Source organism: Tauraco erythrolophus, chromosome 7, assembly GCF_009769465.1.
Source record: "Tauraco erythrolophus isolate bTauEry1 chromosome 7, bTauEry1.pri, whole genome shotgun sequence".
Classification (NCBI taxonomy): domain Eukaryota; kingdom Metazoa; phylum Chordata; class Aves; order Musophagiformes; family Musophagidae; genus Tauraco; species Tauraco erythrolophus.
Window position 1 is genome coordinate 56,607,582 of NC_141471.1, and position 24,342 is coordinate 56,631,923.

General features: G+C 43.0%; 1 protein-coding gene across 1 annotated transcript; it reads right to left on the reverse strand.

Moving 5' to 3' along the window:
- Positions 1-2,172: 2,172 nt before the first annotated feature.
- On the reverse strand, positions 2,173-23,714 carry VOPP1 (VOPP1 WW domain binding protein). Its single transcript, XM_086615175.1, has 3 exons — positions 23,662-23,714; positions 6,254-6,390; positions 2,173-2,354 (listed from the first exon to the last, which is right to left on the reverse strand). Coding segments are annotated over exons 1-3 (321 nt in total). The 5' UTR covers positions 23,664-23,714.
- Between the last annotated feature and the right edge of the window lie 628 nt (positions 23,715-24,342).

A 24,342-nucleotide genomic window follows, 5' to 3' on the forward strand; every position in this document is an offset into this window, starting at 1 on the left:
AAAGGACTTCACGACATCTATCTACTAACTTGAGGTCTGTTGTTATTTCTATTGACAGAAAAAGAAAGGTTGGATTTGCTTTTAAAAAATTATGTCGTGTATACACAACCGTATTCAGTGACATACGCAGCTTTAAACTTCAAGTGCACACTAATTTAGAAAATACATACAGCTGTGGTGTGAAGATAGACCTAGTAATCATATATAAAATGTACTTTTTTGTTATCTTAAGTGTCCATTGAGCCTATACTGCACACACAGAAGTACTTTGCTTTGTCTCTTATTATGATGCACAGTAAGAGAAAGCTTTACTTACAATTTCTCCCAAATCAGGTCTGCAGGAACAAGCTCCTCAAAAGCTAGCTCTGCTCCAGGTGCCTACTAACTCCACCAGCAGCTTTTAGAAACAGTGGCCCTGAGCGGTTTTCCTGTTAGAGACTCACGTCCGTAAAAAAAGGGATGCTCTCTTTTCTGCCAGTTCTGCAAATCCACCTTGCGACCTAGCAACGAGTTCTCACAAGCCACTGGCATGGACTAACAGCACCATAAAGCTTTGGCTCCCTGTGCAACACAGGTCTTGGGATTGCTCCAAACCACTTTGGTGACCTCTGTGCCCTGGCTGCAGTGACACTGGAGCAGACGGTGTATTGGCAGTGAGTAAGCATTCACCTGGTACCCAAAGGACCATATCAGACTCTTAACCATCAGCTATGCTGTTTCTGCAGGTCCTTCAGCAGCAGAAGGCAATGGCATCTTCTTTCTGTCACTTGTTGGTGACAAACAGTGCTGAATATGCGTGAGGAGAGAAGGTCTCATTAGTATGAAGTCGTGTCTCAGAGTAGCTTCACATTTTTGCTAGACATAGATGGGTGTGAGAGCCCTCACAGGTAAGGGGGCTCTGTGTTTATTTGGAGGTGTCGACTGCTGGTCACTCAGAGAATCAGCCATGAGCATGAGACGGTGAATTGGGAATCCTGGAGCTGCTCACAGCAAAACGCGTGGAGAGCTAAGAGTCATTGAAAGCCAAACCACCTGTGCATCAGTTCAAGGAATTGCTCTTAAGCACCAGTCCCCAAAAGTTGTTTATTTGCCTGACCGAGAGACGAGCACGGTTTTACAGAGCTGTCACCTGGAGATGACAGCTCTACTTGGTATCTTTGTGGCAGCAGCAAGACCATAACGAAAGCTACTGTTCCTCAGGGACAAAAATCCCATCAGTGTCAAAGGGAGCAAACCTTGAAGTGTGCTCCCATTCCTTCTTACTGTAACTATTTTCCAATTTAAGGAAGAAAACTTAGCTATGTATTTCAGAGTTTCTAGCTGTTCTGTCAAGAAGCACAAGCACAGGTAGCTCTGAGGTTGTAACACCTCCCTCTCACTACCAACATTTAGGTCATCAGCTGTTTCACACAATCCCACTGCTGGCAAAACCAGGGGAGCCATCATGTCCATCTCAGAGGCAGAGTCCAGGTGCTGGCCAAGAAACACTCAAGTCCCAGTCCTTCACTGTTGAGATGCATAATTTAAATTAACAACTGCCTCTTTTCTAGGGCACTTAGCAAAACCCCTGCCATGACTCACTCGACTGGTGCTCCAGTCACAGCGACTTCTATCACATCATCTTTCTGTTGTGCATAAGGACCAAATTGCACAAGAAAACCACAAAAAAGATGGTAGTCACCATTTCTGGTAAAAGCATTGTCCTGCCCTCTTCTACTTCTACCTTCTTTCTCCGTTATTTCTCTTAGAGGAGGGCATTTCTGCTATGGGGGTCTCAGAAGAGTGCACATCACTCCGAGGTTGCATAAAGAACTGCTATAAGTAGCCTGCCACAACACAACTAAACCCATGATTGAAAGGAACAATAAATAAAGAGAAAGACATACAGGTTTTAAATACAGGTTTCCATTAAAAGCATTACAAAGACAACTTCTCTCATTTTGAAGACAAAGAAAAAAATCCACTTCTACTAAAAAAAAAATAAAGGAAAAGAAAAAAAAATTTTAAAACCACCCCTTTGCAAGTAACTTTAATGAGGAAAGGTGCAGGGAAGGGAGGGAGAGAGGACTTGGAGAACTAGCAAGTGTTCAAAAAGGGCGGATGCCCTCCATCTCGGTCACTTTGCAATGGCACCTTCTTCTCACACAGTCAGGTCAGAAAGCCAGAGAGTCCTCACGTGGAGGATTTCACCACCTGCTCGTAGGGGGGAGGTGGTGTGTTGCAGTAGGAAGGTGGGGGTGGGTAAACTGGGTTTCCTTGCGGAGAATTGGGCTGGACATGGAAAGCCATAGCCATGGGATTCATCACAGGTCCGCCTGGATCTGTGTAAAACGGCACTCCAGGTTGTTGTGACCCTAAAAGAAAGAAAAGCAGAGAAAAGCTATCAATAACGGCAGGGGCATCAGGTCATGCCCTTCCAGGGCCTGTGCTCTGCACGCTAGGACAAGTTTCAAAGTGCTCATCAGAGCAAAGACAAGGAGCCACCCTTCTTCCATTCCAGAGAAAACCCAGGCTTGCAGGACTACATCCGCTTCTTGAGATTTCACAAAAAAATTGCAGTTTTGCATGCAATGGACATCATTTAGTGAAACAAAGAGCACTGCTGCTCCAGGTGCCCACCGCTGGGAAGGGAAAACAGCGAGCCCTGCTCAGCTCCCCGGGCAGAGGAGCTGCGGTGCCTGCAGCGAGGAGAGGCCAGGGCTCCCAGATGGACAAAGGGGTTTCCACTGCAGCCCTGACTCAGATGTCAAGTCTTACAGAAGGACTTCACAGATTATTTTGTGGTGCACTGGATCTGCCTGTAAGCCAGAGCGTATCTCAAATAGGTAATTTCCCTTCAAGGCATGATACGGCTAAGGAGCGATGAACATGTATGAAGCAAAAACCCAAGGTGAAGCCAATTATGGCTGGCTAACACCATGGGACAAGATTGCTTTGCACAGATTAAATTTAGGAAATGATGTTGGAGCCTGCAGGGACAAGGGAAGGAAATGCACGATCAAACGCAAAATTCCTCAGGCGTGACACATGAGGAGTAACAGAGACTGCTGCCATGAGGAGTAACAGAGGTGGCGTGTAACCCTCCTCAGATATCACAGTGGGTCGTGGAAGATGACTTAATGCAACTCCAGCAATTAAAGTCACAGACTGTCTCTATCTCAAGATGTAAATTAGTTTTCTTCTCTTTCTCTCTGTCTATTTAAATAATGCTGGATTGAAAAAAAAAAAAAAATCATGGCTGAGCAATAAGTTTTCTTCTTTTGGTGTTAGTCTGCTTTTCCTATAATGACACAAACTTTAAGCAATTTTTTCCCCCTCAATCATTCCTTTCCGGACCTAGTGACGCAGGACTCAGTATTGCCATAGAAGGAATGCAGGCTTCTTGAAGCTTTAAACATCCTTTAGTACTTCCAGCATTCAGGCAGGAGCCACACACCAAACCCAAAAATGTGTCCTTACGATGTTAAATCAGATGGGTCACGCCATAAGGCACAGGGATGCAAACTGTCCCAGAGCCTGGGTGTCTGCCTAGGGACCTTCGTTTGGACACTGGGGAGCAAAGAGGATGGAAAGCAGATTGGGAACACAGTTATTTCCTTCTTAACACACTTCCACAACAATTCTTCCTTTTGCCTGTCTGAGCAAAGCAGGCTGCTCCGCAGCCTCTCTTCCTTTGCCCTTCTGTTCTGCTTCCATGTGTAGCATCAGCACGTGGCCGTGGGACAGCTAGGCTGGGAGCAGGAGCTGAGTCCTGCCTCTCCAAAGTTTGGGATAATACCCTCTTCTGTAGCCTTTTGCTTAAGCATTTGTGTTTTAAAGTTAAATCCTGCCCAGCTCTGCATTTCTGCAGTTTCCATCTACGTGGGGAAATGGGAGAGGTCGAGGTGGCTCACTGCAGCTCGTTCTTTAGGAAAATAACTGCTTTCACTAAAACTTCTGTGTATTACTATTGAATTGGAGGGGAGCAAGTGGGGACACCAATCTTTTGAGATATTTTTTCAGTTCATTAAACCCAGCAGAAAACGACATCTGACTTATCAACTTCCTTGTGGGATCAGCTCAGTATTTGTTAAGTGTCTGCAAAGGGACCCGACCTTTTCTAGTACCTGAGCTGCCAGTTTGAGGCTATGTAGACCAGGGCTGAAGTGAAAGATACCACCAAGTCTGCAAACTGCTGCTTGTAGATGAGGTGTTCAATCCATTTTCCCAGTCAGGCCCACAGAAAAAGCATTCCTGCTTCCAGGCTGCTGCTGGGATGGCAGAAGATGCTGCTGTTATCTCTGCAGGGAAGGAGGGAGATGGGCAAGGAGCCTCGTTTCAAGGGCTCCACCTCAACACTGAACTGGCTACTGCTACCAAATCCAAAAGAGGAGCTAGCAGAAAATGAGAACTTGGTTGACTATTATAAATTCCCATTGCTTTTGCTGTTGGATATTGATAGAATAGTAGAAAAAGTTAAAAAAAAAAATAATTATTTGGGTTAGCTCAGAGCCCAAAGCTTTTGAGTAACACTAATAACAGTCTAGAAGCAAGTGGCCTAAGCAGGTTGTCAAAGGGCTTGTGCTTATTTTATATTTACCCACAACTTCTGTTCCATAAAGCGTCACAAAAAAATAAAACCGTGCTCTAAAATTAAATCTGGTATTTGCCAATCCAGCCAAAGATGCTCCCTGTTCACATAATCTTGAGGTTATTTTTCAGGCTTAAAAATATTACTTTAGTTAGTTTGGCTACTCCCCAACCCTCCACTGTTGAAAAACAAATACTCTCTGTGGAAGTGCTTGTTCAGTCAAGCAGAAAAACAGATGCAGAATGGAAAAATCTCTTAGGATTTAAACAAAAAGAAGGTGAATAAAGTGTCAGTTTGTGTCTGTAACATCTTTTTATCCATTTAGATCTGAGATAGAGAGGAGGGGAAATACATGTCTATGAGTACATCCTTAAGGATGCAAGAAAGAGCATTTCCAAAGTCTGCACAAGGCATGTGAGTGTGCAATACCCCATATGACAGCAGGGAGAGCCCAAATGCTGCATCTCTGCACAACGCTGGTTGTCACAGCTAGCTAGAAGGGGTTTAGGATACTTTTCTAAGCAGACTGTCTTGATGCAGCCACAATATTGGACAGAGATGTAATGGTTTAGAAGATGATTTTTGATAGAAAGGTTTGGGGCACCAGATTTTCAGAGAGATCCTCCTTCTCATTACAAAATATTCAGTTGTACTTCTGCTTCCAAGCCAGTACGAAACAAAAAAACCTGCCAATTCTGAAAGAAGTTGTCAGAAAAGATAATCATCCTCTGGCTTCAGCCCTCTCTAGTACAACACATGATAAAACAACAGCCCGGCAGGAAAAGTGTCAGTGTACCAAGCGTGCCTGCATGTGTGTGTGTGTACTGTCGCTGGCACAAATTAGCAGTGCCTTATGCAATCTGGAGAGTGGTTAAAAACGTCTCAGTTTGGCCTTGCTGAGGCAGGGAGAAAGCAAGCACTGGAGTGTGCACTCAGATAAAATCTCAGCACTGTAGAAGGTCTTCCAACTAGAGACAGCTGGGTTCAAAAAGCTCCCATAAGGCACAAACATCTTCTGCTTACAGGTGGGTCTTATTTTGCAGGATTCTCCCAACTGGGTCTATCTAACAGCCAGAGGGGAAGAAATAACAAAGTCAGAAAGCAGTATTGCCAGAAGAGCTATCACTAGGTAGATCCTCCTGATGCTCACAGCCATTACTGACCAGAGAGACAGCAATCAGGCTAACAAGGGCAGAAGGATCACTTTGCTGCAGAAAAAAACTTAGCACACCGAGCATGGTGTGCTAAATCAAAAAGAGAAAGATTTGCAAGATAGCCAGATCGTGGAAAAAAATGTTAGGCTTTCCTTCACCTCTGCCAGATGTCATCAACTGTATTTAAAACTTTCTTCACGTCACTGTTCATTTTGGATACCTATCATTTTGTCTACGCCGCAAAGTGAGAACTTGCTAGCCTCCTTCCAAAGCACCCAGCTGTAAAGGTATTAGGCACCACAACAGGAGGGAACTGAAAGTCCTGTCATCCGGGGTTATTATGCCATTTGAAAGGCAGACGACTTCACTCATCACAGGAGGTGGCTGCACGGTTTAGTGCAGTGCAATCCTTTGTCCAAATCCCACAGTTTCCAAAAAACAACCAACCAAAACCCCCAAACCTGCCCTTTTTAAATGCCTTGGCAAATGTAAGAAATCAATGAAACTTGTTTAATGAGCAGCCTCTGACCTGATGCAGTGTTGACTGGTTGTCTGGTGTAAGACACATTAAAAGTAGGTTCTTCTACTAGTGGAGGAGGGTACATCCGCCTTCGGATAAAGAAACCAGCTCCGCAACAGAACAGAACTCCCATCATCAAAAGGAACCTAGGCAAAGAGGAGAGAGAAGTCAAAACCCACCCACGTTCTCAAACTGTTCGTTGAGAGAAACAAGAGTATTATCAAGCAATCGTCAGCCTATGACTTTTATCAAGGTTTCTTAAATAGGTTGTCTCTTGAAAGCAGGTCTATGTCATTTGAGATAGCACTCATGGGACACTTATGGATACATTAATGGACAGCTTTAGCGATTAGCACTATTGTCCGATGTTTTCTGTCATGTAAAATACAAATCAAACTAAAATGTAAAATGCCCTTGAACTTTTGGAAAGTTCAGGTTCATACCTGACCTTTGTCACCAGGATGTTGAACTGAAATTCCAGGTCGGTACAGTTTCAAACTGCCTATCTTGGACATAAGCCTTGCGCTTATAGCATCGAGGCTGGCCAGGAGGTTTGTTGGGAACAAAGAGGAATACTAATCTGCAGTTGCCCTTAAAAGAAGATTCTTAGATGTTCTTATATTACTCAACACTGTAATTTTCTCTCCCATGGGAAATATGTAGCTAGCATTTACGCTCAAGTCAGAAGACTGAAGCATTCAGCACTGAAAATGACAATCTTTGCGTTGTGCTTCCTAGACGGGCTCTACACTCTCAAGGAAAAGCACATAATTTTGCTTCAGTTCTTCTCATCTCAGCTCCTCTTCTGACCTGACTATACCATCCCCATCTTCCCTTGCCCTGGTGCTATGGAAACAGGCACATGGAGCAAGAGCACGTCACAAGATTTTGTTCTTCAGACAGTGGCTTTCACTGTGTTTCCTTGATATAGTTATCAGACACGCTAGTGACTGATGCAAGCTCCCATAAACCCAAACGGTTCTTCTGCCTGTAACTGCCACCTCATTTCAGGGCCCTTTACTGGAAGACAACAACTGTGCTTTTCGGAAGTGACGGAAGTTGGCCACAGGCCACTGAAGTTGGCCAGAGGCAAGCCTACACACCATGCTTATCTCCTCTGGAGCATTCTCAGATGCCCCAGAGGAAGAGCGTGACACTGCATGGCAGCGAGAGGTATTTCATGCAAAGGGTCAAATTCTGTTCTTGTTTCTATGGTGGAAACGAGAGCAGAAGGAGGTCCTGCTTCCCTGAGCCAATATTAATACATTCTCTTTTGGCAGCGTTCCTGCAAAGGATTTGTTCTGAACAGAAAAACAGAGATTTCCGACGTCACCCCAGGGATTGAGATGCAGAGCTCTTCAGTTGTATCAGTAAGGATTGGACACTGAAATCCCACAGTCAGCTTTGGGAAATCTCTGTATTATAGTATATATCAGGCTTCTGTTTTCCAGTGTTTATTTGTTTCAATTTTGAAGGCTGTTTTTTAAGTAGTCTTCAAATTCTACGTAAAAATGCCTGAAATCAGGTTTTTCTAGGAGAGCTTTTACTTTCTCTCTACTGTAAAGAGAAGGTTTTATTCAGGTGCTTTCTTAAATTCCTCTCCAAAATGAATTTACCTTATTTTTTCATTATGCATATAACAGTGATTAGTTTAAGCTTTATCCAGCTTACTGAGCTGCTGGTTTCACAAGCTCAAATCTTTCTGCCTTCTTTTCCCTTGCTGTCATCTCCAGTGAAATCCTCATAGTCATAAATGTACTTCTCTTCCTTTTTAATTGAAGCCTCAATTCAGCTGGCAAGAATATCTTAAACCTTGCCTAAATGCACAATCCTCCTTATACAATCCTCTTCTAAAACTGAGTGCCCAAGAACAACGGACAAACGCTGCCTCTTGGTAGTAGCTGGGACAGGCATAAGGAATTCAGCAACTTTGGATAAAAGCAAGACTGCTGCCCATACAGACTAGTAGGATGCAGAAACAAGAAAGGGCAACCTGACACAAGCAACCTCCTTTTCCAGTGTTTTCTCACCACACTAGGAGAATTTTCTAAGCAAAAAACTGAAGTCCTTGCACTTATATACACATACACACTGTGGCATACTTGTACCTACTTTACTTCAAAACTCTAGGGCTGACAATACACTGATTTAAGTCCTACAAAAAGGACAAGAACAGGACAAACATAAAATTCCCAAATGCCCTGACTTACCAAAAATACCATAGCCGCTGGATAGAGAGAGCTCTGACACAGCATCGTGAACCACAGCAATCCTCATAGGAGCGACATCTGCAAAGAAATAAAGAGAAAAGGGCATTAGGGGAGTGGTTGTCATTCAGATTAAAATGGCATCGCCAACTCTGACGCCTTTCGCACCCCTGCCCAAGGTCTTATTTCTGACATTGCCATGAGCTTGGGAGGCAAAGCCTCCTGGAAGTGTTCAAGGTCAGGCTGGACGGGGCTTTGGGCAACCAGATGTAGTAAAAGGTGTCCCTGTTCGTGGCAGGAGTGTTGGACTAGATAATCTTTAAAGGATCTTTCCAACCCAGACCATTCTGTGGGTCTATGAATAAGAACAGACAACCCTTGGCCAGATAAAGTTGTCAATCACATGTACACGTGTGGCACAGCTCTGTCAATATTCAGGAACTTTTTGCATGTTATTGAAACTACCTTCCTATATACTTCTTTCAAAGCCACTTCAAAACGACTGAATGTAGGTTTAATTCTATATAAAAGGACATGTTATAAAGAAAAGCAGTATTATTGTGTTTTCTTTCGTAGTGAATGAACACAGCAGACCTCAAACATGAGCCATTTGGGGTTTTAGTCACTGCAACAGCCAAGATTTGCAAGGTCCAAACTGCCAGATCACTCATTCTTTGCAAATCAGCAGCTTCCAAACACAGAAACCACAGAGCGCAGAGAAAACTTCAAGAGCACCATTATTTGCAAATTTAATAGCATTTTTTGCCTCTCAGAAGTTGCACTGGACTGCAACTGCCAACAACCCCCATCATTTAAGTAGGCTTTCCTCTACAAAACAAAAATCCACATTTCAAATTAATATTTCATATAGAATAGAACTGCTTTAAAGGTACCATAGCACCAACCACCACAAGCACAATAAAAGTCAGAACACACATTCATCATCCTCTGAACAATTTCTATGTTAACTGCCATCTCCCACACCAATGAAACAGTCCATGTATTTAGAAGGAAAAAGGACAGAGGTAATACAGAAACTATGGTATGTGACACTCAGACGAACACGTTCAGGTGAGCATATCCACATATCAAAAGAAAAGAGGAGGTTATCCCATCTGGAGAAGTCTTTTTAATGGTGTTCACATCTGCATGCTCAATGTATAGATTTAATTAAACATCTGCTTTTGGAAAATTTGCCCAACTGTATGACTGTGCTCCTGTATTTGTACGCAAAGCTAAAAAAAAAAAAAAAATCAATCGGATAATTGTACAGACAATTACACAGTTATACGCTCAATTAACAAGCCTCCACTCACAAAATACACCAAGTCACATCGGCTTCAGCCTCTGAGCCGAGAGGAGAATGCTCTATGGATAGAAAATCAGCTGCTTTGCAAGTGAAAACAGTTACATGCTCTTCTGGCGACAAGTAGACAGGACTTATTTAAGCAAGCCGGAGGATCTGACACTGACCAGCACAGCAAGGTCCATTAATATTCTCAGGCATCCAGCCTGAGACACAAGCAGAGTAAGTTGCTCATGCCAAAAGAGAAAACACCCACTTTGTCATCCTGAACCTGAAAGCAACACAATCTCCAACCTTTCTTCTTTAAAACTTGCCAGGACCCTAACAACTGCTCACACTCAAAGCTACCAGATATCACAAAACTACTTACAAGACTTACCAAGTCAGCATTAGCTTCAGTCTGATCGGGACCAAGAAATTAAGCATCTCTCCATGCTCCCCAAGTGGATCAATTCAACAGGAGCTTTCAACTCATACATTAAATGCATGGATAGGATCAGGCCTCTCAAAAAAACGAAGTGGCAGCCACTGCCTTCTGTTAAAACAATGGTCATGGTATCCCTTCTCCTCAACACACTTTTGGTGGGAGCACCTCATCCACATTGATGGGCACTTGCCCCTTTTGCTGATGCTACACATGAAGGACTTTTTAAGGCTTGCTGGGCTAGAAAAGCAGAGAGGAAACAGCCCATAAATCTAGAAGCCATTCTTGAGGCAATCAACGCAAAAAAAAAATAGGATTTTATGGATGTGAGCAGTCTTTATCTCTGCCTCCCCATGCTGGCTCTGTCAGCCCAGACACCTACACCTGACCACAAGCGGGACGAGGAGTGGATGAGCCGGGCAAGGCTCGGGCTCCAAAGCCATTTCCCAGATCAATCCCCAAGAGCTTAACCTGTATTAAAAGTTAAACAGAGAGGCCAGGGAGGCTGCACGTACACCGCCCCCGTACCCATCCTTGCCTTGCTTATTTTGCATCTGTTTTCTCCAGAGCCAGAAGAGATGGGAAAACGTTATTTTAAAATATGTAATTATGGTCGTTCGAACCACCAAAATTAAACCAGCATCTGTATGAGGAGTATAGTACCTGAATTCACTTTTTATTTTTAATCTCTAAATTGCCTAGGCTACAAGCCAGCACCATTTTTAAAGTCTCGGTGACTTAGTTTTCCTTCCTGCAAAAGAAGACTAAAGTACCAGCTGGAAGACCGAAAGGCTCAACTGCTGAATGTTTATGAAGCTTCTGAGATCACTGAATGACAAACAAACAGGCCATCAAAGAGAAGTTTCGTCTCCTACACAGATGATTGCACTTTCAAACGGCTGAAAACGATGATGCAAAGGATGGAGGAGTCTCTCATTATGTCAGTGTTTAGAGAAGTTCCATTTTCTAATAGTAAGCTTTCTGAGGCAACTCATCCAAGGCCAAGCACTGCATTTGCTGGGTGGATCAGTGAAGCTAAACCAGTACCACAACTCAGAGGGAAACGCCTTTGAGATCCGACACTAGCAACCCTTTCACTTTTTAGCCATAAAACCAAACAGGCGCTTTATTTTGCGTGCCTGCAAGAGTATGGAGACATGTACCCATATGCAGGAGCCTGGAATCAAGGGTGATGCCATGATAACAACCCGCTGTTTGTGCTCCCCACCACTTGATAGCAGCGCCAAAAGACTGGAAGAACAAACAATCCATTTGCTGATACTGCCGTCAGGGTACCTACTGCAGCAGCTCTGCTGATCTCTTGTTCTTGATTCAACGCTATGAAAAAACAATACAACTTCTGACAACATTGATCCCAATTACAAGAAAATTAACTTTCTTACAAAAGCTGTATTTATTAGCAGGCAAAAGACAACAATAAAATCAGCTTATTAATGGAGTAATATACAAGCTTAAGTATATACTATCTTTTACTGCCTGACAGCAAATCCCAGCAGAATTAAGACGCTGGTTCATAAAAAAAACCCAAACAATTAAGCACACACACATATATTTATTGAATTGGCATGCATATTCTCAAAATTACACTCGTGCTTCGGCTCTGCTTTACGGAGAAGGACTGGTTGTGCCCAATGCCAGTTCAAGAAGAATGAGCCTTACTATCGATCTGAACCAGAGGAAGCCAATTTCCCTCTTTCACACGTTATCCTGAGAACTGCATTTCCCTAGGGCAATGCTTGTTTCATTGATCAAAATCTAACCCATTACGTAGGGTAAGACACAATTCATTAGTTGCTTTGCTAATCTGCAACTTCACCAAGCATACGATCTCTATTTTGAAAACTGTTTGCAACGATTGATGTGTTAGAAGGTCCATCTTTTCACTCATAATTCAGCAAAGGGAAATGAGGGCATCTGCACATCTAACGACTTGTACTGCTAGCACACCAAGGAACTGCTGTGTCAGAGATCAAAGTTACACTGCGCATCAGATCACAGTAACAAACTTTTTGTATGGGTTTGCACTTAAATCATGACATTGCACTCCTTTCCTTAGTGGACAAGTGAAGCATGAAGTTTCATGTAAGGCTATGCAGTATGGCCCAAACCCCACAAACAAGCCCCATACTTCAATGCGTTCTGTGGATAATAACTGCTCAATGAAACGGTCCAGAAGCTCTTTTCCATCTATACCTGCATCTACACAGCCGAATAAGTTCCTTCTTAGCAGTGCTGCCGCAGGAACTGCATCTAAAAATAATTCCATGATTGGTACTTGCTGAAAAGTGAAAAAATTAAAGAGATAAAGCAAGGATTACAGTCTTCAGTAGACTGTATGGCCACAGTGGTCTGACAACATTCCCTGTCCTCACTTAACGTGGGGATTCTCCAACGACACCGTATCTTTGAAATGCAGGCTGTAGAATTCTTAGGTTGACTCTCTAGACTGTTTGCATCATATGTGCCAAACATTTTAAATGTTAAATCAGATTTTGATTAGCTATGTCTTTTTGAAAAGTAAAACAAAACATAAATTGTTAATCCACTTGTAGTGTCAGAACCCTTACTGGTAGACACAGATGATGGGAGGGTGAAAGAAAACCACAAAAACCCCACAACAACTAGATCAACGGCATGATTTCTAACCAGTGTCCTGAAGACAAGCCTGACTTTAATTTCAAAAGAAGTTGCACACCAGTCATAGGTTAAACGATTGCTGCAATTATGTGTAAGATCTATGAAGGAAACTGGGATTCACTGGAATATAAGAAGCACTGGCAGTCTTTGAAGTGAAAGGGTGAAGTAAAGGAGGATATAGTAATAGACCAAAACTAAGAACAGAAAAGAAAGATTTTGGCGGGAATGGCTAATAGCATCAGATGAAGCTAAGGAAGTCTCAGCTGTGGTCCTAATACTGGCATAGGCGAAAGACCAGCAGCAGAACCACAAGCGCTCACAAGAACTGCAAAGGATGAACTGCTGAGACTGGGTCACCACCAGGAAGTCTCAGTGCTGAGCCCTCAAAGCCACAAGGCTCAGGTCTGCTACCATCAAACAGATGGAGGCAGACAGCTGAAGTGTGCGTATGTATTCACTTGTTCTAGGACAAAAGTTTTTTAAAAAAATAAATAAAAGTATTTAATCTGCTTGGAACTCAGCTGCCAGCGTACAGTGATGCTGAACACAGAAAAATCAAACGAGCCTTGAGACAAAAAGAAAAACAAAGCAGACAATCACCACAAAGTGACTAGCAGAAACAATCCTGATGAAGCTCAGTCTTGGCTGTGCTATCGATGAAGGGTAATGCCACTGAGCTCAACAGAATTACACTGCCGTAAGACTCAGAATTAGACCTGAAGGATGAGGAACAAGGAAGAGAATCAAAACAAGGTGTACCATGGAAGTGAAAGAGAGGGAGCTATTTTTCTAACAAGTTTATTTTACCATTGATTAATTAATTTCAGAACATTCTATATGTGCATTTCCATCTTTCCACAAAACACAGCTTTCAAAGCAAAGCCATTGCCCGTACTGCTGTGCAAGGAAAGACTCAGGTTATTGACTGCACACATGGGGAAGACCACCAGACACATGGAGGAGCTTAACACTACAAGCACAGCGGAGAGGTTACCCCAAGGAATCCATTTTGCTACAGCAGGTCACTGAATGTGAAAATCGAAACATAAGAGTCCGACTCTGCACTCAGGAGTCCCACCTAAAGTAACTATTTCTGAGTCCCAAGGTGGTTTCATCTCTCTCCAGAAAGACTCTGCAACACCAAGGCCACATCCCTCCACTGGCATCCACCTCAACACTTGAGGGGCAGTAACACAGGCAAGGTCTTTGGCAGTGACAGGCAACATCTGCTTTCCAGCCTTGGTCTCAGAGCTGGTTGTATCTCCTTGGCGTGCCTGCATACATGGCCTCATTTTCAGCAGCCACACAACTCCCACTCAGTCACCTGCAGTCACAGGTTGTCAGCACCCAAAAGCGTTTATCATCTTTTCTTACACATAGCAAAGACCATCTCTCAGTGCATGCAAGAATAGTGCCTGGTAAAAGGCAGGTCTGATTTTGGCAAATATTTAACTATACACATAACAAATATAACTGCTTCATAGATGAACACAGCCGTGACCTCAGTGGAACATCTGTACCTGAGAGTAAAAGAGTGTTGCTGGTACCCAGGAGAGCACTAGAGATATAGTTACCCAGGTACTGTATAAATCACCCAGCCCTTAACTACATAAGAAAACATAAGGCAAAAAGGAGGAAAGGAGCTGTCAGGTCATTTTTTCTACAGGGTAGAAACAACGTTTGCTCAGATTAGATTCCTGTCTGTCTTGACACAACTAAAATCTCCTACGACAAGACAAGACTCACGGCTCCTGTTCTTCACACAGATGTGAAAAACAAGAGCAGGCAATGGCTGAAAAAGGAATTATTTCTCAATTATTCTTTAGGTGAAGAGCCTATAAACCCTGTCTCCATGCGAGAACTCAGCAGAACATTGGAAGTCCTCTCCCACTTCTGATGGGATGAGAAGTATTTGCTCAGCTGCTTCTATCAGACCGACCCTTCTACAAGCCTTCTGCTACCCAACAGCTTGCCATAATCCCAGCCCTCTCTTCTCAGACCCCAAGAGGAAAGCCACCCTACAGAGGATTTCTCCTTGTTGGCTGCAAAGGTAGCAAATCTTATCACGTGACTTTCTAGCCAGCACACATCTACCTAGGAGTCTTCTCTGCTCCTCCTGTGGCAGAACCTAGCAAGAATTGCTGTGGTTTGGGCTTTGTCCAGTGGCAGTATAGGGTGCCCTAAATAGCCATTTTTCAACACAGGCTGCAGGCCTTTGTTTCGCAGAACAAAGCAGAGAAACAGCATAGCTTAAGGCTCTGGCAAAAGTCATATACAATCTGTACGATGAGTTTTAATTTTGTGGAGGTGGAATTGTAAGTTTCTTACACGAAGATGAACAAGGACTTCTAGCTAATCATCGGGCCCCTTATTAAACAGACTATTAGTTCTTCACATCTCAAGCTGCTCCCAGCAGGCGAGCAGTCCTACTGCAGCTCATCGCTGCTTTGGGAGATTACACACAGTCTGCTGGCAGGGGGCGATGGGTGCCCAGGAATTTGCTGTCTGCCTGATTTTAACGTACTAATGCATAGGAAATCTTTTTTTTCCCTTCACCAAGCCACCGCGTGATCAAATGCGGAGAAGGACACAGGTACTAATGGCCAACAGTTAGGTGCCACCAGGTCTTTCAGATTTTTAGTTCAGGGTTTCCCTATCCAGAAAAGGTCAGAAGCTTCAAGGTGACTTCAGGGTCAAGTGTTCCTTGATGGTGTCCACTGGAGCTCAAACCAGGTACAAACCTTCCTGTCCCACTGTCAGGAAGCCATAAGAAATTGATTCTCAGCATTGTATTAGGGTTCTTACCCAGGACATGGAAGAGTTAATGCTCTGATAAGTATTTCAAGACAAACAGTCTCAACAGGAAAAACTGAGGTTCACTCTTGATAAGCCACGACTGCGGTTATTGAATCCTCTGGAAACGAGAGGGAAGTGGGACTGGGTTCTCTGTTCCGCCTCAGTCAGAGGAGAGCCTGGTTACAGAGGAGTACTCCACCAGAAGACAGGGACTTCCCTCTTTTCTCACCTTTCTCAGAATAAGTTGCCTATGCCTGCTCAGCCTCCAACTCCAAAATCATTCAGAGCTTCAAATCTCAAATGAGGTCAGTCACCTCCTTGATTGCCTGTGAAGGCTGAGATGTTAAATCCCTCTCCCCTCCTCAGGACTCTCTCCTAGCAAACTGAGTGGGTTGTTAATTCCATAGCCTAATTCTCCCCAGGTTGGGGAGAGACGACTGATCCATTGAAGCAAATTCACGTGCGTGACAAGGCATCTAGTTGCTGGGTGACTACAGCAGTCGGAACGACAACCTCAACGAATCCATCAACATCAAGGGAACCCAGTTCCCTTATTTGAAGCAAGGATTATATCACCTTAAGGGCACAGACTATTGAAGCTAGTTGTGATGTTTTGTACTCTTATTGTCTAAGGCCACACAGGACTGAGTAATGGTGGTGGGTTTTTGTTGCCTCTATATACAGATGGTCTGATAATTACTGCCGTCTTCCTTCACGATACAAACTGTGCACTTACGTTCTTGTGTTGAACTACATATGCAAACAGGCCCTTCCTGGGGCTGCTTGCTGCTAAATTGGTGGCCCTGGCCTGAATCCAGGTCTCTGTTTCTGTACGGTGCCAGCCATTCGAGGTGCCTGGGAGCATGCAAAAACTATCACGTTGCTTCCCCTCTCGCTTCTCCATGCTGGCTTCAAATCAAATGGAAGAATAAATCAACAGCTAGATTACTGCCCTGAGCACACACCTGCTGACACTTCATGCAGCTGTAATTGCAATGGGAAAGCTAAGTGTATCATCAGGAAAGCCAACTTAATTAAAAGCAGTAAACATAACAGGATGTGGAGCACAGAAAGCAGCTCCCATCATGCAACGTGCGCCGTGTCTAGACTGCAAGGTTTTCCCAGCCTCTTGCACAGACTTTGATGGAAGAAGTGCTCTCTAAGCTATCTGAATGACAGCAAGAGAAAAATGCTTTTTTATTGTTTTCATGTGGAACATTTTGCAGGTTCTTGGCAATGCACAAAATGATGACTATAGACTGACCACCAAGCACAAAAGGGCTTACATTCAAAACCCAGATGAATACGACTGTGCAATAAATACAGTAAAATTTAATCTGCAAAGGAAGACAAGCGTATGGAAATGCACAAGAAATATATTTCAAAAACTGTGAAAAACCACAAACAGAATACTATCAGCATTCTTCTCCAAAATAGGAAAAAGAATAGACCATTCCCATGTAGGGCAAGAACATATTTTAAACGCAAAGAATATTAGCAAACGTTGCTTTTTTAGATTTACATTCATGTTCTTATACTAATTCTAAAGGAAAAAATAAATAGATTTAATATGCATACAATAAACGTGCACATGCATCTGTCTGCTGTATGCAGTAAACTACTTCCTATGGCAGAAACATATTAGCCCTAAAAATACAGCACTTCCATCTGCACATGCGTTTAGCATTAATTGAGGTCCTGCTTCAGATAACAAGAATTAGAAGAGATTACAAGACAGCACTCCCCTATGTTTCTTCTGCTCTTAACAGATTTGCCAGCAGCAATAGTAACATTTTCTTCCAAAGTTTCCATGTTTCTTTCTGGAGGTCTCACACAAGAGTGACTAGTCAAAACACACTTACCTAGGGAATCCATGGCTGAGCTCCAATGCAAAAAGTCAGTATTCAGGAGGTGGAAGCAGGTACAGGCTACCAAGGAGGGGTTTAGAAATCATCACGTTCACAAGTAGGTGTGATGTTAGGAAAGCCAAACTTTACCTACAACTGATACTCTCAAGGGACGCCAAGCGCAGCAGAAAGAGCTTCTACCACTACACTGGCAGTGGAGGGTATCTGTGGACAAGCCAGAGAGCAGCAGAATGTCATCTACCTCAACTTCAGCAAGGCTTTCTACACTGTCTTCCACAGTATTCTTGTGCCCAGGTTTGGTCATTTCCGTCTGGACAGGCAGACAGTTAGATGAGTAAAAAAACACCTGCTTGGATGGTAGGGCTCAGAGGGCAGTGGTCAATGGGTCACACTCTCCCTAGAGCATATGAACTAATCGCTGGTAGTACCAGAGAGGTCTGGACCTGTCCTGTTGACAAGCATGTTGCTGGAAGTGGTGATAGAGTACTCTCACCGAATTTGGAGATGGCACCAAACTGGTCATCAGTCAATGAGCTCAAGGGCAGGGCTGCCACTCAAAGACCTGCACTGGTTGGAGGAATGGCCTGACAGGGACCTCATGAAAGTGAACAAAACCAACTGAAAAGTCTTGCCTGTGGGAAAGATGAACATCTTGCTGGCTGTGGAGCAGCTCTGCTGAAAAAACCCTAGGGGTCATGGTAAACAGCAAGCTGAACATGAGTCGACAGCATGCCATGACAACAGTAAAGGCCAACAGCATCCTGCACTGTGTCAACAGAAACCTAGCCAGTGGATCAAGGGAAGTAACCATAACCTTTCGCTGAGCACTTGTTGGACCACATCTAAAATATCACATTTGGCTCTGGCATCCCCAGTAAAAAAGAATGAAATGGATACACTGGAGCGAGCTCAGCAAAGGGCCCCCAAGATAGTCAGGAGCTGAGGCACTTGCCCTATAAGGAGAGGCTGAGGGACCTGGGCTTGTTCAGCTTAGGGAAGAAATGGCTTCAGAGGGACCCAAGAGCAGCTTGCCAATACCCAGGAGGAGGTTACTCAGAAGATGGAGCCAGGATCTTCCCAGTGGTGCAGGGTGGGAGGACAACAGACAATGGATATAAACTGAAACAAAAAGAGGTTCCGACTTGGTATGTGCAAAAATTTATCCGCCATGAGGACAGCCAGGTCGCAGAGCACATTGCCTGGAGAGACTGTGCCATCTTCTTCCTTGGAGCTTTCCCAAGACCTAACAAGTTAAAGCCCTGAGCAACCTGGTCTGACCTCACGGCTGACCCAGCTCTGAGCAGGAGGTTGGACTGGAGATCTCCTGAGAACCCTTCCCATATGAGTTACTCTCTGATTCTCTAATAAGAGTTCTCTCTTTTCCTCACTACTTCTCTTAGAGTATGACATTATTAAAAATTCAATAGACAATAACTCAACAGGATGAGCTGAAATAAATGTTGACTCAATACTGGATAGCATTGAAACTCTCTTCTCCCTCTAGGTCACCCTGTGAGTGACTACTTCACTGACCCAGTGACATCAGCCATGGTATTTCTATTGCTGTGGACACGTGGTTACCACTCATACTCAAAAACATTTGTGCTGCTTTATAAATGTGCCACAGAGCCCAGAAAGGAAAGGATTAGAAACATGCAGGTTCTAGCATCTGGAATTTATCACCTCATTAAAAGCTCCGATGTGATGGTAGCTAACAACAGGAGGAAAAATAAACAGAAAAGACCTATGGGATTGGTCAGTCACACCAGGGAACATACTTCACCCTGCAATGAGGGGGACATTCACAAGCATTCTCATCAAACTACTCATCAGTAAAATGTAGGGCAGCCTTCCTTCTACTATTCATTCCCAATTCAGAAGTGGAAAAAACAACCGGAGTATCTTAAGTGCTGCTGGTATCTGCATACAGAGGAGATGGTTTCGCAATCTAATGCATTCACTGTCTCATTATTCACATTATTGCCAAATAAGAGGGATATCTTGACCACCTCTTCCGTCAGCACTTGAGGTACATCTAGAATAAGACTGAGCTGGCTTACTTAAGTGAGAGTAGGATGAGGATACTTGTAGAGGATCAGAGTCAAGTCTCTTGAGACAGCTTTAATTCTGAATTGCTTTCTGTGCATCCACACTAGATGTATGATCTAATTCTTTAAGCAAAGTCAGGGACAACTTGGCTCCCTACTTTTCAAAAGGATAAAGAATTAGACTCCAATGACTAACTCCTTTCTCTGCTTTATATTTGTTTACTTATTTTTCCAGGCCACATAAATAAATGCTTTGCTGAAGCAAAAGAAAAAGTATCCAACTGACAATATCCTGTGACTCAGGCAACTAGGACACAGAGAAATGGTTGGTTTGGTTAGTGAAGTAAGTTAAGAGCAGTCTTGGAAATTCTCTGTATCAACAGTAGAAGACCAAGGTCTGTCTCTCAAATTCCTGGCAAGCTTTCCATGATGGCTTCTGGTCTGAAATAAGCTATAATCTGAACAGATTCACACAGCAGAGGAAGGAAAGTTTGGAAAATGATCAATTCCTCAGTCTAGCCTTAAGAAATGAAATTATATTTGGAAGAAACATGCTTGAATTAAACTAAAGCGTACTGCTGATCTATGAAAGCTAGAAGGTACTAATACCGTTAACTACTTGGACAGAGAGAGATGTATCATTAGTTCTGTAACAGAAACCTCCAGCCTTTGCCCTAGCTGTCAATACAGAAAGCATACCCAACAAGTTTGAAGAAAGCTTTGAGCAACAATGTCAACAGTTTGTTTGGGTTTTTTTGTTTTTCAAATAATTACACTGGAAGACAGATTCAATCAAAAACTAAAAAAAATTTAAGCTCCAAAAGAAGAACAGTCATATCACTGCAAGTTTTACCCCTCCATCTAGCTGAATTTCCAGTACACTTATTTTGGCACACTGATTTCTTATCTCATGTTCCTCTTGGTTAGCAGACACAGTCTTATCTCTGTCTTTGGATGGCTGAAGTAGAGCCTTTACAGGAAAGATTAACTCAGCTATCTTGCCTTAAAGCATCTGATAAAAGCAACCAACCGTTTATGTGACAGTCCATCTTGGACTTCTGTTACTCTGGGCAACTGAAGGAGAAGCAGGCACCTTGTAGGAGGATGTGTCTACCCAGAAGAGATAAGGCATATGGACATGCCAGTCCAGGGATGCCTTGGTCCAAGCATGCAACACTAAATTTATAAGATCTGGTACTTGGTATTTCTGAGCTGACAAGCCAACCTTTTCATTGTAATACAAAGTGTCTCCAAGAGAGACGTGACATACTGCCAGCACGGAACTGAAATCACAGGGAAATCATTAAAAAAGATTGCATTGCTGGGTTTAATGAGTCTCCAAAGGTAGTCTCAAGACCAAAGGACAGACTACGTACGTTAACTGGGTAGAAAAAACTTCTGTCAGAAAATCAGTGACAGAAATGAATCTATTGTGAACTCATTCGACTAAATACATCTGCTTCTTATGAACCATTGCTCCAGAAATTGTAAGATAAAATAAAACCTGTTTCACTATAGCACATCGCAGATCTAGATTTGCACAGAGGAGACACTTTCCGGATAAAGTTACATATTATGCATTCAGATGATTTAACATCTAACCATATGCTAATGGAGAAAATCTTACTCATGCCTCCTCCCCCACAATATGCAGAATACTCTGTTCCTCCTATTTCACCAGCGTTCGCCAAAAACTGTACCAAGCTGATTCAACACTAACTCGGATGTGCTAAAATGAACAACGTTCTGTGGGATTGGCAAGTTGAATTAACTCAGTGAAGGGTCAAACAAGCTCCAAAGCATTGGGACTTCACCCTAAGATACTGAGATTGGTGTTGTGCCTCTCTTCCACCACACAGGTGTGAAAAGACAGCGCAGGTAGGAAGCAGCTGGAGATCCTAGACAACAGAAATCGAAATGGCAGAACTAACGTAGCAGGAAATCCCAGGCGCTGCAGATATCAATGACCTTCCTATCATTTCAATGCAAGTTCTCTTCAAGCCTACTGGGCTTCAACGCACTCAGATACCCTCTCTCCCCTCCCTTCCACATTTCTTCACTTGCCACATGTCATCTATTCTCCGAACTTTACCATCCCCAAATCCTTATTGTCTTTCCTTAATGTTTCTTCTTCCCTACTTACACTCATAAGCTCAGCAACAACAATAACATTAACGTGACACTCATCGCCATCGCAATAATCACTGAGCACACACATCCCACCCCTTTCCCCTTCCTTTTTCCATTTACTTACAGGAGACTGGCAATCACAACACATTTATGCCATGACTCAGATAACAGAGTGCTGCAGTAACTACCACAAACACACGCAACTTCTAGTAGCAGCCTTCTGATTGACCTGACACAGTCAATATACAACAGTTTTCCCTCCACAGTAAAAGGTCTCCCAAACCAACCAACAACCTGCCAACACCATAGCCCCTCTCACAACTTCTTTCCTTCCAACTTTCAAAGCTGTATGCAATTCCAATTAATCTCTTAGACAGACTGGAAAATAAACGCACTACTTTTCTACAAGATACTCCATTTCAGCACACAAAGAAAGCAGTAAATTAGTTAATAAAAGGAAGCCAATTAGAAAGCAACCTTGTGTGCACCAGATCTATTGCAGATAGCAAGTCTCCCTTGGGAGATATATCTGATGCATACACAAAGTACTAAAAAAGTACTGCTGGCTCTTGCAGGACTCGATGTGTATTTACCTGTGGCATGAAGAGTCTGAGCTAACACCCAATATCCAAGTAGCCACCCCTTTGTATTACCAAGGGAGACAAACATGGGCTGAAAAAACGTGAGCAGAAACGTTAGCAGAACGTCGAGGTGACGATGAATAACGCACTCCTGGATGTCAAGGTACAGTGGGATTTTCATAATTTCACAACATCCCAGCTTCTTTCCCACACCGCAGCAAAGCAAAATAAAATGTAGGTGGAACCAAAGTCCTGTTGTTATTAGCAGGCAAAGAAAATGAATTTATTTAAATTCACCCATCTGTTCTGGCCAACCATTTATGAGTAATTCTGAACATTTCAGTCACCTGAAAAAGAGACCGTGAGTTCTAGGCACAAACACTTCTTCAGCAGCTAATATTCAGCATCACAGATGATTAAACCACACAGTGTTTCATTCTTTCACTGAGCTTTGTTTCTCGCCTGGCTGCTTTTTGTCTCTACCACATCTCTCCTGTTTCTGGCAGACGAAGTGGAGGTGGACAAGAAAAGAGAGGAAAGTTCTTGGGCAGCATAAGGATTACAGTAATTTCCAATCCTTCAGCAAGGAAGAGCTTGCTCAGGGAATAGATGACCTATTGCTGCTACCTACTCCTCCATCTCATTTTTTTTTTTTTTTTAGATTTATGTTTACAGGTGTTTGCAATCATAAAGTTATGCAACCCAGGGACAAAGTTTGGTACATTTATCTCCTTTCTGCCCTCAAATCTGCAGGGAAGATATCTCCCATCCACACATTTCCTCTGCCTTTTCATTGTTGCTGTGGGCAATTTAAACCAGAAAACTGCAATTCAAAGAGATCTTCAACTATACACCTACAGTTCATTGATCTTTGGTTCACATCCAAGCCTGATGTGAATGTAGATGCCACTCATCAAAAGGACAGTTATGCCACAAATAACATGATGATAACAAATCATCCCAACTCCCCACATTAAACAACAGTATTAACACAGGGACAAACTTTCTTTCAAAGTGTTCTTAGTATTCTGCCTGATTACCTGCCCTTGTTCTAAACAAAGGGAGAACTGTCCTCCCACCGGCTCTACTTGTGTTTCAGTTCAGAGTTTTGGAATAAGAGCTGTTTAAGATCTCACATTTTGTTTTGAATCGGAAAGGTCGTCTGGATTGAGTGGCAAAACAAGTCTGTACACTTCTTTTAATAAGGAGAAAGGGAAAAGAGGTGACACAGGGAAGGGTAGGAAAGGAAAATTTATTACATCTTTATTTTTAAATTAGAAAAATCTCAAAGAAGGTATGAAAAGTATAGCTAGTGAAAGAACAACATTTTAAGAGCTTGCAGAATGTAATCCTCTCTTGAGCACTAGAAAACATATAAAAAAAGGTGATGACTACTTACATATAATATGTAGGATATAATCCTTCGAAGTACCAGCAATGCTTTTTGGCCTCTGTACACTACAAAGAAAGAAAAATATGGTATTAATATTTACATAGGACAATGTACAATTATGAACACAAGCACTGAGTATTTATAAATACTGTGACTTTGAGCAATTAGAAGAGGTTTCTATTCCCAAAGATTTCACAATCCCGAAACACAGAGCAACTGGGAAGTCAGTTCATGTGAATGGCAGCGTGCCCTATTAGCGTCCAGATGCCCCTCGAGGGCCTTGTCTGCAGGGCCCTATAGCTTGCCACAACCCACAAAGTCAATACATTCGGTGCAGGCACAGGATCCAGCGGCACGTGTTCCCTGGCACAATTGCCTTCTTAAAAGACCATGTACAACTTAAGAGCCCATCGTGGTTGTAGTCATTTAAAAGACCTCCAAGGCATAACCAGTTGGATGACACTACGCATACGACTAGACAGTAAATTCAATAATTGCAGGGAATTATTCATCTTTCTGGAAGCCTCTGGCATGCAGAGCCAGGCTCAGAAAGGAGCAGAACAGAGAACCCATCCACCCCATCTCTTCTTCCTACAGCTTGGAAATATCTCAAGTGTTCATTAAAGTACCGAGGAAAGGAAACTGCTTTCTGCAGCCCAGGGGTATTGTTCTCTTCTGCAGATTGCC